This window comes from Pongo pygmaeus, chromosome 1 (genome assembly GCF_028885625.2).
Source record: "Pongo pygmaeus isolate AG05252 chromosome 1, NHGRI_mPonPyg2-v2.0_pri, whole genome shotgun sequence".
Classification (NCBI taxonomy): domain Eukaryota; kingdom Metazoa; phylum Chordata; class Mammalia; order Primates; family Hominidae; genus Pongo; species Pongo pygmaeus.
This window is the reverse complement of record NC_072373.2, coordinates 213,722,107-213,740,689: the sequence shown is the minus strand read 5'-3', so window position 1 is coordinate 213,740,689 and position 18,583 is coordinate 213,722,107. Positions and strand designations below refer to the sequence as shown.

At 53.2% G+C, this 18,583-nt stretch overlaps 1 protein-coding gene across 2 annotated transcripts in view; it reads right to left on the bottom strand.

The window, feature by feature from the left end:
* The window catches only part of PADI2 (peptidyl arginine deiminase 2), a 52,293-nt gene extending 34,540 nt beyond the window's left edge, over positions 1–17,753 (bottom strand). The window contains exons 1-3 of one of the 2 annotated variants that reach the window (XM_054436054.1): positions 17,582–17,753; positions 3,200–3,383; positions 1,302–1,374 (exon numbers count right to left, since the gene is read on the bottom strand). In XM_054436054.1, the coding sequence (XP_054292029.1) occupies positions 1,302–1,374; positions 3,200–3,383; positions 17,582–17,673 (349 nt within the window). In that variant the 5' untranslated portion in view covers positions 17,674–17,753. The remainder of the gene's footprint in view (positions 1–1,301; positions 1,375–3,199; positions 3,384–17,581) is intronic. The other variant, XM_054436065.2, reaches the window with a different exon arrangement.
* Between the last annotated feature and the right edge of the window lie 830 nt (positions 17,754–18,583).

The window sequence follows — 18,583 nt, the reverse complement described above, 5'->3', positions numbered from 1 at the left end:
CAGGGCTAGAGAGGAAGGGGCTGGCTTGGGAGTTGGTTGTATCTTGGGGAGATTCTGAGACCCCCCCCCCCGAGAATGTGGGATAACTGGAATGATTGGCATCTCACCAACCATTTTCTGGAGATGTGGCTGCAGGCAAGTATTTGTTTTACCTTTTCTGAGCCTTGATTTTCTCATCTATAAAATGAGGATGATAATAATAATGCCTATCCTCGGAATAGTTGGAAGAAGAGATTGAAATCGTGACAGTAAAACATTGAGTACTGGAGCCTGGCACACCATAGGTGCTCAATTAATATCAGGTGTTTACCATTCTCCCCCTCCTCCTCCTCATCAAAGTGCCCAGCGCAGCTCTAGACACAGAGTAGGCCTGCAATAAGCAGGCCGCATCATTATTTTTAAAGCACTCAGCATGCAGTGGACTCTCAATAACTGGTAGTTCCCTTCCTCTGCCATGCGGCAACTCTGTCAATGTTAAACCAAGGCTGGATGAACAAAATGACCCTCTGAAATGTCCTCTTGGCTTTAACATTCTGTGATTAAAAAAATGAAACAAAATACCATAAAAGTAATGCCTCAGTTTCAGGGGGTGAAGTGATGGAAAATTCAGATGATCACAGCCCAGGGTCCTGTAGAGCCAGGCTAGGCTCCACCTCCCTGGCATGCAGGCCTGGCACCCAGCGCAGGGCAGTGTGATGCAATGGAGAGAACCTGAGACAGGGATAATCCTGGGTTCTGGACTCAACTTGCTGCCCAGTTGCTGTGTGATGTTGAATAAATTCCCTAACCTCTCTGGGCCTCACCATCCTGTGGATCAAATGAAGGACTTGGACTGGGTGAGTTAAGGACCTGGAGGCTGCATCTCTGCACCCTCAGGGCTGAATCTGGGGAGAACCAGGGGGCAGCTGGGATTGTCAAGAACAGCTGCTAGTTTTATAGACTGCGGCCATTCCCCTCGCCATGAGAGGGACACTCTTCTCCAGGCTGCAGGGGAGAGGCAGGGGGGAACACACTTGCCTTTTTCTCTTTTACGGCCCACAGAGCCTGGGAAGGGGACCTTGACACTGGGGGGGAATTGCTGATGGATCAGGGAATGCCTCTTCCTGCAGATAAGCCCCCACCCCAGTATGGAAGGACCGGGGTGGGGCGCATGTGACATCCCTCCCCAGGCCTGTGCCATTCAGAAGAAGCTCCAAGTGCCAGGTCAACCGAACTGAGAACAGCCTAAGTGCCCCAGAGAAGGACAACAGTGCCAGGCCCTGGGTGATGAAGGCACTGAGACGGCAACCATGCCAACTCACCAATGGCCGTGAGGAAGAGCCCCGCCTGGTCGATGGGAATGCTCCCTTCCTCGTCATAGTAGTTGACAGTGACCTTGGTGTGGAGGGGGCACATTGGGGTAGAGAGAAAAGAGAGCAGAGATCACAGATCACAAGCAGTAAAACCTGAAGCAACTGCTGTCCCTCACGGCTTGTCAAGCCAACCTTCTCCAAGCATCAGAACCCTCTCCTCCAGGAAGCACTCCTGGGTTGGTGGGCGGTTTCCCTCAGGTAACTGAACTAGACTGTGGACTCCTCTCCTGCTGGCTGAGAGTGCAGTTAGGATGCTGTCTGCCTTCCCGTGCCACTGTGTGCTTTCTGCTGCCTGGGGTCTCCCATATCTGCCATGCTGCACGTCTAGTGCCCACTGAGGGGACAGGGCTGAGGCTATTTTCTTTGGACCATGTTCAGTGCCATCACTGTGATGGGGCACATGGAAAAGTTCATAATTACAGAACCAGCAAGGAGACAGCTCTGGTCTCTGCCTCACCACTCAGGCAAATCACCCATGGACGTTCAGCACCCCATTTTACAGATAGACCAAGGACACTTGTGACTTGTAAGCTCCAATGATTCTATGGTTCTGAGCCTCTAAACTTTCTATGACTCAGCTGTCTATAATTTTCATCCTTTACAAAGCCATCATTCCACGGTCTAACCCCACAACATCCACATGGCTACCGAGCACTGGAAATGCGGCTATTCTGAACGGAGATGTGTTATAAGGTGTAAAACTCACACTAATTTTAAATTTGGTATGGAAAAAGAATATAAACTACCAGCCTGGGCAATATAGTAAGACCTGTCTCTAAAAAAAAAAAAAAAAAAATTAGCTAGGCATGATGGCAGGTGCCTGGAGTCCCAGCTACTTGGGAGGCTGGGGCAGGAGGACTGCTTAAGCCCAGTAGCTTGAGGTTGCAGTGAGTTATGATCGCACCACTGCACTCCAGCCTGGGCATCAGAGTGAGATCCTGTCTCTTAAAAACAAACAAATAGGCTGGGTGTGGTGGCTCATGCCTGTAATCCCAGCACTTTGGGAGGCCAAGGGGGGCGGATCACAAGGTCAGGAGATCGACAGCATCCTGGCTAACACAGTGAAACCCTGTCTCTACTAAAAATACAAAAAAAAAAAAAAAAAAAATTAGCTAGGTGTAGGGTGGGCGTCTGTAGTCCCAGCTACTCTGGAGGCTGAGGCAGGAGAATGGTGTGAACCTGGGAGGTGGAGCTTGCAGTGAGCTGAGATCGCGTCACTGCACTCCAGCCTGGGTGGCAGAGGGAGATTCTGTCTCAAACAAACAAACAAACAAAAAACAAACAAACAATTTTGTTAATATTTTTTACATTGATGGCATGTCAAAATGATAATATTTTGATAGATGGGGTTAAGTAATATATATTAAGACAATTAATTTCACCTGTTTATTTTTGCCTTTTCTTTCTTTTTTTTTTTTTTGAGACGCAGTCTTGCTCTGTCGCCCAGGCTGGAGTGCAGTGGTGCGATCTCGGCTCACTGCAAGCTCTGCCTCCCGGGTTCACGCCATTCTCCTGTCTCAGCCTCCCGAGTAGCTGGGACTACAGGCGCCCGCCACCACGCCCGGCTAAGTTTTTGTATTTTTAGTAGAGATGGGGTTTCACCATGTTAGCCAGGATGGTCTCAATCTCCTGACCTTGTGATCCACCCGTCTCAGCCTCCCAAAGTGCTGGGATTACAGGCTTGAGCCACCGCGCCTGGCTTCTTTTTGCCTTTTTCAATGTGGTTACTGCAGAACTGAAAATGACACATGGCCCACGTGCAGTTTCTATGGGACAGGGCTGGTCCACCCTGCCTCTATCCCGGCATGGCCCCAGGCCCGTGGAGGCTGGACTTCCCGCCGTGGTACCTTGTCACTGCTGGCCTCGGTGCTCGCCTGGCTCATGGTGACCCGCAGGGTGGTGCTGGGCGAGAGAAGCCAGCGCTGCTTGCCATTGGTGGCCACCTCCTCAGCCTCCCCATCACGCACCACCTCCACCCACACGCGTTCCGAATGCTTCAGGCTGAAGGTTTGGGCCCCAGCTGGGGCTGCACTGTGGGGAGAGATGAGAGAGGGTTAGGGGGAGCCCTGCGGTAGGTGGGATGGGGGGCTTCAAGAGGAGACTCCTGCTTCCAGCACTTTGGGAGGTCAAAGTCCAAGAATCACTTGAGCCCAGGAGTTTGAGACCAGCCTGGACAACAGTGAGAGCTTGTCTTTACATAAATTAAAAAATTATCTGGGCATGCCGGTGCACGCCTGTGGTCCCAACTACTTAGGAGACTGAGGTGGGAGAGTTGCTTAAGCCTGGGAGGTTGAGACTGCGATGAGCTATGATTGTGCCACTGCACTCCAGCCTGAGCAACAGAGAAAGACCCTGTCTCTTCTTTTTTCTTTTCTTTTTTTTGTGTGAGACGGAGTTTCACTCTTGTTGCCCAGGCTGGAGTGCAATGGCATGATCTCAGCTCACTGCAACCTCTGCCTCCCGGGTTCAAGTGTTTCTCCTGCCTCAGCCTTCTAAGTAGCTGGGATTACAGGCATGCACCACCACAGCTGGCTAATTTTGTGTTTTTAGTAGAGACGGGGTTTCTCCATGTTGGTCAGGCTGGTTTTGAACTCCCAACCTCAGGTGATCCGCCCGCCTTGGCCTCCCAAAGTGCTGGGATTACAGGTGTGAGCCACCGCGCCTGGCTCTTTTTTCAAAAAAGAAGACTTCTGGAGGGGCAAGGCTGCAAGGGCCCCCCCAGGTAATCTGATCTGGGAGACCCCAAAGGAGCCAGCTGCATTGCAGTCACCTGGCTGTGAAGAGGACATGTGTTGAACATGAAATCTCTTGGGCCAGTCTTGCACCTCCTGAGTCTGAATGTTCGAGGGTGGGGCCTGGGGATCTGAATTCTTAACAAGCTTCCTAGTGCCTCTGATGGGCGGCCAGTTTTGGGAGCCACAGGATCCTGTGAAGGTGGAAGATGGAGGCCCAGGCAGGAATGAATTTGCTCCACCAGCAGAGCTGGGCCTGGAACCCTGTCTCCCTGCCCAGGGTTGCTGAGTAAAGTGCTGAGTCCTCACAGGGATGGAGCCCAGAGCCTGGGTCCTAACAGGGCAGAGGTAGGGTGTCTCTTGTTACAAAGATCCCTTCCTTCCTGCCACAGCTTTCTTGCCGCCTGACATCCCCCACCTTCTGAGTCATTTCTTGGGGTTCAAAAGTGGTTTTCCACTGCAAAGGAAATACTTTGGGAATTCTTGAATTCCGAAATTCAAGAATTCCGAAAGTATTTCAGAGTGGGAGAACAAATTGGTGTGATCTGGCTGCTGTGTACTGAATGTTTGTCTCTCCCCAAATTAGCATGCTGAAGCCTTCACCCTCAGTGTCATGGTATTTGGAGACAGAGCTTTTAGGAGGTAATTAAGGTTAGATGAGGTCATAAGGGCAGGCTTCTTTTTCTTTTTCTTTTTTTTCTTTTTTTTGAGATGGAGTCTCACTGTCTCCCAGGCTGGAGTACAGTGGCGCAATCTCAGCTCATTGCAACCTCTGCCTCCTGGGTTCATGCGGTTCTCCTACCTCAGCCTTCTGAGTAGCTGGGATTACAGGTGCACACCACCACACCCAGCTAATTTTTGTATTTTTAGTAGAGACAAGGTTTCGCCATGTTGGCCAGGGTGGTCTCGAACTCCTGACCTCAGGTGATCCACCCACCTCAGCTTCCCAAAGTGCTGGGATTACGGCGTGAGCCACCCTGGCCAAAGGCAGGCTTCTAATCAAATAGGAGAAGAAAGATGAGAGAGGAGGAGGAGGAGGAGGAGCAGCAGCAAGAGAGGGAGAGATAGGTAGATAGAGATCTCTCTCCATGGACTGAGGAAAGACCGTGTGAGGACGCAGTGACAAGGTGGCCATTTGCAGGCCAGGAAGAAAGCCGTCACCAGAACCCGACCATGCCGCCTCCCTGATCTCAGACTTCCAGCCTCCAGAACTGTGAGAAGATGAATTTGTTTTGAAGCCACCCTGTCCATGGTGTTTTGTTGTTGGCTTAAGGAGAGGTGGCAGGAAGGACAGGGGACTAAGGGAGGAAGGTGCCTAGGGCTGGCGGCTTTGCTAAATCCAGCCACTGGTCTGGAGGCCCAAGAAGGCTCAGAGGGACTTAGGTGGGATTCTCGTGGGATTTGTGACTAAGACATAGGTGTAAGCCTGTCTCAAAGGCATAGCTGCTATTTTGGGGGCCTGGTGCTCTTGGGTTCCAGGAGTTCTCAACTATGGCGGGCATCAGAATCATCAGGGGTGCTGTTTAAATCTATAGGGTGTTGTTCTTTGAAGGCTGTAGATTTGTGGATCCAGTCTCTGGAGAGGCTGGCTGGCATGGCAGAGGCTGAGGGTGCTGGGGCAGCTGAAGATGGAAACAGTGACCAGGGTTGAATGACAGGTATAGGCCAGTGGCTGTCAAAGCGCAGCAGCAGTGGCTGGGGCGGCGGCACCTGGAGGTCTTGTCAAAACGGACTGCGGGGCCCCATCTCAGAGCATCCGATTCAGGAGGTCTGGCATGGTGCCCGAGAATCTGCATTTCTAACTTGCTTCCAGGAACTGTTGATTCTGCCGGTCCTAGTACCACACTTTGAGAACTACTGGTCCAGACAATCAGCACTGTGGTCCACTGCTGAGAGCCCTGGGCTGGCCAAGGCCGTGAGCGTGAATCTGTAGAGGCTGCCGGGCAGCGTCTCTCTGACCTGGGCCACAGACGTCAGGGGCTATGGGCAAAGACTACTGGTCTTGGGCTCTGGCAGGAGATTGGGGAAGGACTCGGCAGCCTGTGGCCAGTGCTGGGAGAGGAGCTCAATGAAGACACCCCAAGTTCACTCTGGTTCTTGTCCTGCCCCCTTCCAAACTCCGCAGCCTGTCCTGGGATGATGTGAGACTGGACACTTCTTGGTCATGGCCTGCTGTCCCCTCTCTGCATCCATCACTTTTTTTTTTTTTTTTTTTTTTGAGGAGGAGGCTCTCTCTGTTACCCAGGCTAGAGTGTAGTGGCGTGATCTCAGCTTATTGCAACCTCTGTCTCCTTGGTTCAAGTGATTCTCCTGCCTCAGCCTCCAGAGTAGCTGGGATTACAGGTGCCCGCCACCATGCCCGGCTAATTTTTGTATTTTTAGTAGAGTTGGGGTTTCACCATGTTGGCCAGGCTGGTCTCAAACTCCTGACCTCAGGTGATCCACCCACCTCGGCCTCCCAAAGTGTTGGGATTACAGGCGTGAGCCACCGCGCCTGGCCACATCCATCATTAAGAGGGGCACAGAGTCTGGACAAAAGCCCTGGACTAAGGGTGCACGTGCAGAGGACCTGGGTTTGAGTCTAGTTTTGCCCCTGACTTGAGGGGGTCTGCACGTTCTGAGTGTTCATCTGTTAGTCCCTACGCCTCAGGAGGACTGCCACCCTCCTGCCCATAGCTCTGGTCTCTCAGTCCCCGTAGGGCTGGGGCCACGTTTTGCTGAGTGGTGTTGCCATGTGGTACCTGCCCTCCTTTGGGTTATAAGTCCCCTGAGGGCATGGTCCGGCCTCTCCCATCTTCATTCTTCAGAGCCTAGCACAGGGCTTGGCCCATCATACACCCAAGCAAAGAGGGCAGAGGTGAGTGGGATGGAAGGTGAGCCGTTCCCAACGAGAGGTGTGAGTACACACCCTGGATGCTTTAGGTGGCACAGGGAGGAACAATCTAGAAGAAGACTTATGTGTTTATCAAACACAGTATCTTTTTATGGTGACTGATAAAGTCTTGCCATTTATGGTAATGCTATAAAGTCTCTGTTTAAAATAAAATTATTAAGAAAAATGTGAGCTGGGTTGAAGAAAAGTGTTAATAGTGCGACAGGTTGAAGATGGTTTTGGCCAAAGCCATGAGAGTCTGGGAAACTATGGCCTCAGGTCTGGGAAGCATTCCTCTCCTGCAAGTGTCAGCTTTGCCCATCAACGTGCTGGGTGGCCTTGGGCCAGGGACTTTCCCTCTCTCAGTTTCATCCAGTGTTAGGTGAGAGGATGGAACCAGAGCAGAGGTGGCTGAGTCCAGAGAGTACAGAGGAGAGGCCCTGGGCAAAGGGGTGAGGAGGAAGGCTCTAGAAAGCTGGGGATGGCTGGGTGCGTTGGCTCACACCTGTAACCCCAGCACTTTGGGAGGCTGAGGTGGGTGGATCACTTGAGGTCAGGAGTTCAAGGCCAGCCTGGCCAACACGGCAAAACCCTATCTCTACTAAAAAAAAATACAAAAATTAGCTGAGGGCAGTGGCGTGTGCCTGTAGTCCCAGCTACTCGGGAGGCTGAGGCAGGAGAATCACTTGAATCTGGGAGGCGGAGGTTGCAGTGAGTTGAGATTGTGCCACTGCACTCCAGCCTGGGTGACAGAGCGAGACTCTGTCTATAAAAAAAAAAAAAGCTTGGAATATCTCCATTGTATTCCTGCCACTCCCCTCCCCACCTTAAACAGAGCCACTACTACTATTATTATTTATTTATTTATTTTCTTAAACTGAGACAGAGTCTTGCTCTGTCACTCAGGCTGGAGTGCAGTGGTTCTATCTCTGCTCACTGCAACCTCTGCCTCCTAGGTTCACGTGATTCTCCTGCCTCAGCCTCCCAAGTAGTTGGGACTACAGGCGTGCACCACCATGCCTGGCTAAATTTTGTATTTTTAGTAGAGATGGGGTTTCACTACGTTGGCCTGGCTGGTCTTGAATTTCTGACCTCAAGTGATCCGTTCGCCTTGGCCTCCCAAAGTGCTGGGATTACAGGAGTGAGCCACCACGCCTGACCCAGAGCCACTATTATTTCATCTGGTTTTATATATTGAGCTTCTGCACACAATTCTATTTAGGAAAAAATGTTTTACAAGATGATCTCTTAGGACCCTGACTCAGTTACTGTAAGTGATGCTTCCTGCCCACCTTCATTCCTGTGGGCCAGAGGGAAACCAAAGGAGGCCTCAGAGGCTCCAGAGGGTTAACACCCAGCCCACATCGCAGCTCCAGGGCCCCACACCCTCCTATTCCCCAGCACCAGCCCTGCTCTGAGCTGAGCAAACAGCTATTCTTGGAGTGGCCCTGGGCAAAGCAACAAAGGAGCCCATTGTGCCCCTGCAGATCCTGTTGGCTGCCTTCCTCCCCAGGAAGAACACGTTAGAATCCCTCTTGCAGAAACCCGAGAGCCAGGGGCTTCAGGCACCTGGATTGTCCCTGGAGGCTGCAGCGAGAGGCCCAGGACAGTATTGAGGGAAAGGGAGGGGGCTTGGGGATGGTTATGACCTTCTTGCTTATTAGAGAGAGGCTAAGGAGAGCATGGATGGAGGGACAGGCTGCCAATCCCTGTGGCCATGTCTCTTCTGCCTACCACGGAATCCCAGAACCCAGAACATGGTTATGCTCAATGTAGTCTTTGGCAATACATGAATGAATGCACCTGCCCTTCTTGACTTTCCAAGCTGTATTACACAAGTGATTAAAACAAAAAACAAAAAACAGAAATCAGGTCATTTGCTTTCTTGAAAATATTCACTGGCTCCTCAGTGCCTACCCATAAAAAGAATATCCACACTCTTCATCCTGGTGTTGAACTAGGGGCATTTGGCCATTCCAACTCAGCTTGACTCTCTGGTTTCATTTTCTGCGGTTCCTTCCACTTCAACTCCCTGCATTGTTCCGTCTACTGTGCATTTTGACATACGTCGTTCCTTTTACCAGCAAGACTTTCCCCTGACTTCTCTGCCTGGCAAATGTCCATCTCTCCTTGAAGACCTAACTCAATCCATTTGCCCCCACAGTTACTGGCCCTTTTGGCAGTTCACTCCTTGAAGGTAGGGATTGGATCTTCTTGTTTGTTTGTTTGTTTGTTTCAGCACCTGGCCTAGTATGGGTACATCGTAAGTATAAATGTTTGCTGCAGGAGGGCTGGAGGAGGAGGGCTTACTTACACGGTTGTTCATTCACTCAACATGTATTTACTGAGCACTTACAATGTGCCAGGCACAGTTCTAGGTGTTGGGGGCTAGACTGATGAAAAAGCGAACACATTCCCTGGGCCCATGGAAAAGACAGACCTTTTGTTTTTAAGACGGAGTCTTGCTCTGTTGCCCAGGCTGGAGTGCAGTGGCACGATCTTGGCTCACTCCAATCTCTGCCTTCCGGGTTCAAGCGATTCTCCTGCCTCAGCCTCCTAAGTAGCTGGGATTACAGGCGCCCACCACCAAGGCTGGCTAATTTTTGTATTTTTTAGTAGAGATGGGGTTTCACCATGTTGTCCAGGCTGGTATGGGACTCCTGACTTCAAGTGATCTGCCCGCCTCAGCCTCCCAAAGTGCTGGGATTACAGGTGTGAGCCACTGTGCCTGGCCAGAAAACACAGACTTTCAATGGATTACATGATTACAGCTGTGATAATTGCTATAAAGGAGAAGGAGAGGGTGCCATAAGGCCCCAGTCTGGGGTTCAAGGATGGATTCCCTGAGGAAGTGGCATTTGAACTAAGGTCTAAACTTTATACTCTAAAGGACAGGCAGGAATTAATTACACCACTGCAGTGCTGACTGTTAAAAAAAAAAAAAAAAAAAAGAATTAAACCAGAGTTTCTTAAATTTGAGTGTGCATTACCACTACCTACAGGGCCTGCTAAAATACAGGTGAATGGCCCCAGCCCCTGAGTTTCTGATCTATCAGCTGTGGGTGGGACCTGAGAAACTGCATTTCTAACAAGCTCCCAGGTGATGTTGATGCTGCTGGTCCGCCACAGTTTGACAACCACTGAATTGGACAAGGGAGGAGAGGAAGAGGAGCAGAGATTTCCAAGCAACAGGACAGCTTGCGTGATGGCCCGAGGTGGGGGTTAGTCCTGCATGTTCGAGAAGCTGGAAAGAGGGGAGTGTGTCTGGAGTTTGTGAGCAAGTGGGAGGGAGAGTGGTGGGAGCAGGGGTTTTAGATAACAGTGAGGAGCTGGCCTTCCTCTGATTGTAGAGGGAAGTCACTAAAGGTTTCTAAGCAGGGGTGGCATGATCAGTTTTGCGCTGTAGATAGATCATCCAGGGTGCAGGGTCACCCAGAATGCAGGGTGGGGGATGGATTTCAGGAAAGCAACAGAGGAAGTGGGGAGGAGGTGGCTGCAGCTGCCCACGTGAGTGATGATGGTGTCTTGGGACCAGATAGTGGCTGTAGAAATGGAGAGAAAGCCCAGTCCCACAAACGCTTTGTGTTCTCTAGGAGCCATGGCTCCTCTCTGGTCTTGGATCGGTCAGTGGGGAGGGTCACTGGCTTGGCCTTGCAGGGCTGCGGTGGCTCACCAGCCCCAGACTTGAGGGCATGAAGCGCCTGCTCCTTGCTGGCATCTGGCTTTCTTAGCTTGCCCGCCTGGCCTGGGCCTCATTAACACCAGCTGGGGCTCATCCCCAGAGTGACCCCAGCTCCTGGCAGCCTGGGTGTGACATCCTGCTCTTGGGGCTTTAGAGGAGTCTGGGGGGGAGTCGTGGGTGCCAGCCTGGCATGCAACCCCATGGCGAGCAAGAGGCAGGCAAGGACCAGGGGGGAGAATGACCTCAGTCCAGACCTCACACCTGGTGCTCGGCATGGTGGTGGCTGGGGCCCTGCGGGTGGGCAGCTGCCCTGAGCAGGGATCAGTGGAGGCAAACCATGACGTCTGCCTTCAGCCAGCTTCCCTCACCACCTGGTGCATCCAGCTGTCCCGGGCCTCTCCTTAGGGAAGAAACAATCTAATCTATAGCTACTCCTCTCCTCAGAAACCTTCAGTGACTCCCTGCTACTTACAGAACAAAGTCCAATGTCTGAACAATGCATTCAAAGCCTGGTTAGAGCTCATTGACCCTCCAGCTTTATACTCCAGGCCTCTGAAGCTGTGCCCTTTCTGTCTCTGTGTGCCCCAACTTTCCTGCCAGTTATCTCTGCCCCTGAGTGGCATGTTCTTAGTCTCACTCTGAAACCCAGTCCATCCTTCAAGACCCAGCTCAGTTGCCACCTCTTCCAGGAAGTCATCCCTGATCTCATCAGCCAGAATATATCTCTCCCTCCATTTACTGGTGTCTCAAACAACACTTAATAAATGCAGTTCTACATTTCTTTCCCATAAGTGCTATGAACTCTTTGAGGACAGGGATCAGGTCTCATTATTACTTGTTTTCAAAATAAACTCAATACTAATACATAACAACTTACTGAGTATTTACTATTATTATTATTATTATTTTTCTAACCACTAGACCACCAGGGAACTGAGTATTCATTACGTCTCAGGCACTGTACCAAGCCTATGGCCCACACGACCTCAGTCCATTCTTTCGATAACCCCATGAGGCCCATACCACTGTGATTTCATTTTACAGATGAGCACATTGAGGCCCCTAGAGGGCAAGCACCCACTTCAAGTCTCAGGGACAGTCATGGCCGAGTGTGAGGGGAACTCAAGCTCTCTGAGACCTGGGCCTGGCTGCCCCCTCCCTGGGAGAGAATTCAAAGTCTGGAGTCTTCCCTGAGGTCCCCCAGGTAGGTGTGCCTGGTGCGGGGCAGATGGGTGGATCAGGCCTGGCTCTGAAGAGGACCAAATGAGAGCCCCTTACTTATTTCAAAGGTGGGAGTCTGAGACTCAGAGAAGGGACACTAAAGACTGGCTTCCTGTCCTGGGCTCTTGGGTCGATGACAGAGAGAAGCAAGCCTGGGCCCATCAAAGCCTCTGGGTGCAAGGTCTGGCGTGGCTGGGCAGGAGAGAGCTGCCTTCAAAAGCTGCCTCCTCCAAAGTGCAGCAGGTATGTCTGGCCAGCTAGGAGTGGGCACTGGGGTGAGCCCCTGCCACTGTGCTCCCATCCCAACTCAGGGCCCTGCAGTCAATGAGGGAAGGTCTCGGGAACCCCAACTATGCAGGGACTGTGAGCCTGGTTCTCCTTAGAACACTCCCAACCCCAGGAAACTAGCCTGAAACCAGAGCCCTGGAGCAATTCCTGGCAAGCCTCCCGTTTGGGGTTGAGGGCTCTGGGTGCTGTTCTAATTTATGGGCCACCTGACCCGGCCTGAATTCCTCCCACCGTCATTCTCTCAGGAGCAAGTGCTGCTCGGGCCAAGCTTGGCCACATGCCCTTGACCTTCCACAGGCCCATCCAACGGTGCCTGTCCCTTGAGGCTGGGGGTGGGGAGCTCAGCCCCATGACAGGCCAGTCCACAGGCATCACAGGCCACATTCATTCATTCATTCATTCATTCATCCAGGGAGCCCTTCATTGACTCCAGGGAGGACCACGAACAAGGAGGAGGCATGCCTGAAACACAAGTGCCAGGACGGCAGCCCGGCAGAGCAGGCAGGGGCCTGGGCTCTGCACCCCACAGTTTACCGGCTGTGCCATCCTGGACAAACACTCCTTCCTTCAGTTTCCCCAGCTGCGAAAGGGGACAATAATTGTACCTAACTCATAAAGTTGTTGCAAGGTTTAAATACGTAAATTATTACATGCCCGTGAGATGAGCATGCAAAGTGTTGAGAAGGCTGCACAAAATAAGTGTTCAATAAATGTAAACTAGTAATATTAAGAAACGATGAGAAGTTGTGCAAAGAAAAAAATGTGACGAAACAGAATTCTCGGGACTCAGGGTAGGGCACCACAACATGGGGTAGTCAAAGAAAGCTTCCTGGAGGAGGTGACATTGGAGCTGAGACTTGACTGATGAAAGTCAGGCTTATGGGGATCTGAGGGATGGTGTTCCAGGCAGAGGGAACAGCAACTGCAAAGGCCCCGAGGTGGGAATGAGCTTGGCACAGCCAAGGGCTAACAGCATCCACAAAGCCAGTGTGGCCGGAATGGAGTGTGTGCTGAGGAATTGCTAGGAGAGGAGATCAGTGAGGTGGGGCCTGGCACACTACAGGGAGGGGAGCCCATAGCACCCCAGGCCCCCATCACAGCAAACTGGATCTCAGACCCTCCTGGCCTTTGTCCTAATGACACTTTTTAAAAAAGCAAATACATCTCTAGCCTTCACACCAACCAAGAGACAGAAAGCCTAGGAGTGAGTTTGTGCCAAAGTCTAGGAGCGCCTGCCTGATACCTTCCTCCTATCTTCTGCTAGCCGGTTATGGGCAAATTATTACTATTTACTTGATATTACTAGCTGACATTTATCTCCTTTCTGTCTTCTACTGGGACAATGGCTGGTCAGCCTCTGCCTTGGGGAATCCCAGGGAAGGGAATCCTCCCACCTCCACCTCACAGATGCAGCTGGAACCTCTGCACAGGCAAAGGGACAATGTTAACACCACTCCAGTGTCCTGAAGCTCCTGCAGACCTCAGGATCTGGATCCTGGCCCCTGTCCACCAGGGAGGAAAAGAAGAGCCCTGCCTTCTCAAGAACTCTCACTGACAGAGGCATAGGCCGAGGGAGGGACAGAAGAAGCCATTCCCAAGGCCCAGCTTGTGGGCAGAGAGTGACCATTCTGCTACCTACTTTACTCCGAGACTGCCCTCTCTCTAATAATCCTTCCAGACTCTGGGAGTGTCCATGCCTCCAGGGCTCACAAGAGGTGGGTGGCCAGGATGGAACCAACCTAGGGACTCCCTCTGTGCCCTCTTTCCAAAGTCAAGCCCAAATCAGATGGGGACCCAGGCCAGCCCCACTGAAGAAGTGACTGTCAGCTAAAGGGACCACCGGAGGAGACTGTGTGGGCCAGGTGTACCTGTGCCAAGACTAAGATGAGTGTATTTGGGAAGAGCAGAAGGAAACAGCGAGTATCTTTAACAACAATCACAAAGCACAATTTCTAACAAACACCCTACTTCCTTCTTTCTGTGTATCTATTCATTGCTTGCTGGAGACTAGCAGTCAGAATGAGGCTAGGTCAAGGCATCCATCCCCAGAGGGCCAGTTTTGCTGGGAGAGCGTGGGTGGCCCAGAGCACCCCTGCCCATGGTGGCCTGGATGACCCCTCCTGGGGCAGCAAAGTGGTCAATTGTTCATCACTGTGATCCTGAGTGTACAACTTCTATTGAACACAAGATCCTTCCTCCTGTTCACTGATGGACCCCCATTTGGGTCAGTGGAGGCTCAGAGAAGTGAAGCGATTTGCTCAAGGTCACACAGCCCGTGGATGGAAGCTGGTAGGGCAGTGCCTGCCAGGACCACAAGATCTATTGAGGAATGAGGCCGGGGAGGCCCCTGCTATGTGTCTGGAGGGGAACAGGCTGTGCTAGCATCACAGGAAAGGGAGCCCAGACCCCCTGGGAAAGGGAATGGATGCTGAGGCCGGTTCGCTCACCTTTGCGACTCAGAAGGAGTGAGGGTCAGGACGCCACTCCCTAATTAACTAGGCCCAGCACCCCCGGGCCTTATTCCTTGGGGTCTACTTGGAGGCTCTGGGGGCATCACTTGGGGTCTTGAGCCAGGACCTGTGTCCGGGCAGCAAAGGACTCAGGGAAGAGTGGAGGGCCAAATGGGTGTTGGTGAAGCCTCTGGGGACAGTGGGCTCGTGGCCAGGGTGGAAGAGACACAGGCTGAGAGGGCGTCCAGTTCAACCTGCTGGTTTTAGAGTCACATAGGACAGAGCGGGGGATAAGAGCATGAGTTCTGAGTCACACAGACCTGGACCTGAGTCCTGTGTGACTCTGGACAAATGGCTTCATCTCTCTGAGCCTTACCTTTCTCATCTGTAAAATGGGATGATCAATGAACCCTCCAGGGTCTATGGTGAGGAAGAAAGGAGGTGGTGGGTTCCGTTCGTAAGTGCCCACTAATACCTCCTCCTGTTATCAATACTGGCAGTTGTTCTCATTACTACAGGTAATTCGAGTCACAATCGCAGTAACAACTCAAGCTCCTTAGTCCTGGAAGAGGCTTCCTTCCACTGGACCAGTGAGTCTCAACGGCCGTGACTTTGCCCCCCTGCCAGGGGACTGCCGGCACTGTCTGGAGACATTTTTGGTTGTCACAATTTGGGGGTTGCTACTGGCATCTAGGGAACAGAGGTCAGGGACGCCACTAAACATCCCACTACAACAAAGAAATATCGAGCCCAAAATGCAATAGTGCTGAGGTTGAGAAACTCTGCACTAGACCTGTGCTGTCCAGGACAGTGGCCGCCAGCACGGTGTCCAGTGAGCACCTGAGATGCACTCAGTCTACACTGAGATGTGCTGAAGTGTAAAATGTGCACTGGATTACAAAGACTTAGCATGAAAAAAGGAAGGTAAGCCATTTCCTTAATAATTTTTATATTGATTGCATGTTGAAATGATAATATTCTAAAATATTGGGTTAACAAAATATATTATTAAAATTATGCCTGTTGTTTTAACTTTAAAAAAATGTGGACTACTAGAAGATTTAAAATGCAACTGTGGTTTTATTGTGGTTCAAACTGGACTTTTCTGGACAGTACTGGTCTAGAGCGCACTGCCCCTCTCTATGGTCGGGGAGAATCTTAAGTGCCGGTGGGGGTGTGGGTCTTTGTGGTCGTTGAGACAGGACAAGGGGAATCGTCACACTGCTGCCCCCTGCTAGAGGGAGGCTGAGTCCACATCTGTCCCACTCCCTGCCCCTACCTCAGCTGGGCCTCTCTTTGCCAGGATAGAGCGATAGCAGGGGGCCTGAGCAGGAACCCTCCTTTGCTCCCCACCCCCGACTGCGAGGATCATGCCAGCCTTTCAGGCGGCACCAACCATGTCCCAGCAAATAAACAGGCGGGTATGGTGACAGCTGAGGCTTAGAGACCTGAGCACTCTGGCTCCACGCCCACTCCCTACAGGCGCCCAGTTCAGGGCTGGGGGTGGGGAAGGCAGGGGAGCTCTTCCAGCCCACCGGTGCCAGCACCACCCACCACTGCTGTGTTCTTGTCCTCAGAGACCACCCAGTCCACCTCTGAGGTTTACATGGGGGACAACTGAAGCCCAGGCCCAGGGGAAGGCAGAGGTTGAGGCCAGGGACAGAGGCATGGAGTGGCAGAGGTTGAGGCCAGGGACAGAGGCATGGAGTGGGTCCCTAGTCCTGGGGCTTGTTGGTATCAGCGTGGCCAGTGCCTCTGCAGAGGTGGCAGGAGACTGGTTGGGCAGGTGGGAGGGCTGCCAGGGCTGTGTGGGGAGACACATGATGGGTTGGTGGGGGCCTGGGAGAGGCAGGGTGCTCCAGGTATCAGGATGATTTGAGAGCCATAAACCACGATGGTGCCTCCGTGTGAGTTCAGCTTGAGGCAGAGAGGATAGGGGACTCACCCGGTGTCAGCACAGGGTCCCACCTCAGAGTCCTGCATGCTCCCTGCCCCCAGCACTGACCCCTCCAGCCCTAGCAATGGGGAGGTTTTAAATGCTTGGAATAGAGGGGGCAGCAAACCCCAGCATAACCCCACCCTTTCATTCACACCAGCCACACCTTTCCAAGGCCCCGTCCAATTACTCAGGGAGACAGATCATTGGACTTGGCTGCTTACTGGGATTTGGGGGGGCGTGGTAGGGCCGTACCCTACCTTCAGCTGTCTCAGACATTCCACACTCAACCAAGTTCTTGGACAGAGAGAAGGGGAGGGAGCAGAACTCTGAATCAGGATCCTTTTCCAACAAAGTACCCCGCTATACACCCCAAGTCCCCGTCGTCAGCTGGGTGGAATATTGTCCCTCTGTGGTCTCAGAATGAAGTCAGGGGAAGGCGTCTGGGGACACAGAGCTCAGGGCCAGTGCCTGGGGACAAGCAACCACCAGCAGCCCCCACAGCGCGAAATCGCGAAATCGGAGCCTGAGTAACCTCCAGGGCCAGATTCAGCCCCAGGGCAGCTCCCTTCGGGTCCTGCCCCGGTCCCGGCAAGTCTCCGCAGGAGTTCCGCTGAACTGGGAGTGGGAAGCAGGAGAGGGGCTGGGTTGAGGTGGGTCCGAGGGGAAGTGATGTGCGGAGGGGAAGTGAAAGGCGAGAGGACGGCAGGGAAGCTGAAGGGGTGTGAGGTCCCCCGGGAGGAGAACTGAAGAGGGCCAGACGGAGGGTCACGGGTGAAAGGGAGGGTCTGCGAAAGGGGTCGTGAGGGAGGTGGGGCTGAGGCTGTGTTAGGGGGTCTGGGAGAGTCTCAGGGTTTCAGGAAGGTGGACACAAGGTTTGGGGGTTGTCAGGTTTCTGGATGAGGTTCTTAGGATTTCTGCGCGCGGGGAACTTGGGATGAGGGACAACTCGAGCTAGACAAAGGCTGTCCACGTCCCCGAGTCTGGGCGTGTCTCAGGATTTCTGGGCTCGAGATCTCGGCCCGGGCATCACGGTGGGCCGGCTCACCTGTAGACATCGGTCCAGAGGTAGGTGCCCAGCACGTACACCGCCTCCACGCGGCTCCCGTACTGCAGCCGCACGGTCCGCTCGCGCAGCATCCTCCCCGCCGCAGTGCCCGCGCTCGCTGCTCCGGGGCGGCCGGGAGCACCTGCAGCAGGTGCGCCTTCTCCAGCAGCCTGCGCCCCACGGCCCAGCGCGCAGCCTTATCCAGTGGCCGGTGGGCGGGGCGGCCCGCCCCAGTCCTCTCGCAGTGGGCTGGGGGCCTGTCCGTCAAGCGTGGTCCCGCCCCTAACTCGTCCCGCCCCGCTGCGGTCATGGTGAAGTCATCAGGGACCAGTTTTGTGCTTTCCACGGTTGGTTTGTCATTCTTTCATTCGACAAACCTTCGGTGGGCGCCCAGGTGTTGGAGTGGCCTAGCTCCCCTCCGGACGCCCCAGCCCAGTGGGGCAGAAAATGCAAATGTGGGAGCACAAAGAAGGTGCCCTAACCCAGCCTGGGGGCCAGAAAGCCTTCCCAGAGAAGAGGAACCTGGAGCCTTCTTAAAGGAGGCGTTTGCAAACTAAAGGCGAGGAGAGGGAGCTGCCTGTGCAAAGTCGGGTGCAGCCCGGTACCCCCCACCCCCCAACAGTCAGATGAACCTCACCATAGGGAAAATGGGAAGCGGTGGGGATGAGAAACCCGGCAGCTGACGGGGACCAGGACGCCAAGCCAAGGCATTGGAGGGTGGGAGATGGGAGCCCGGAGTGGTTGCCTCCGCGAGCCGTGGTCGGGTGTGCTCGTGAAATGGGTCATTCTAGCTGCCCCCGCTGCCCCTGGACAGGAGGCTGGGCTGGCGAGGGGCAAGGAAGCCCCCGGCCGTGGCTAGAGCTGGAGAGGTGGGGATTGATCCGGCCACTGCTTAGGGACTGGGATTTTGGTGGCACCTGGTGACTGACAGGATGTGTGGGTTGAGGGAGAGGGGAGGGGTAAGGATTAGGGCCCCGGTTCTGGCCTGGGCCACCAAGGGAA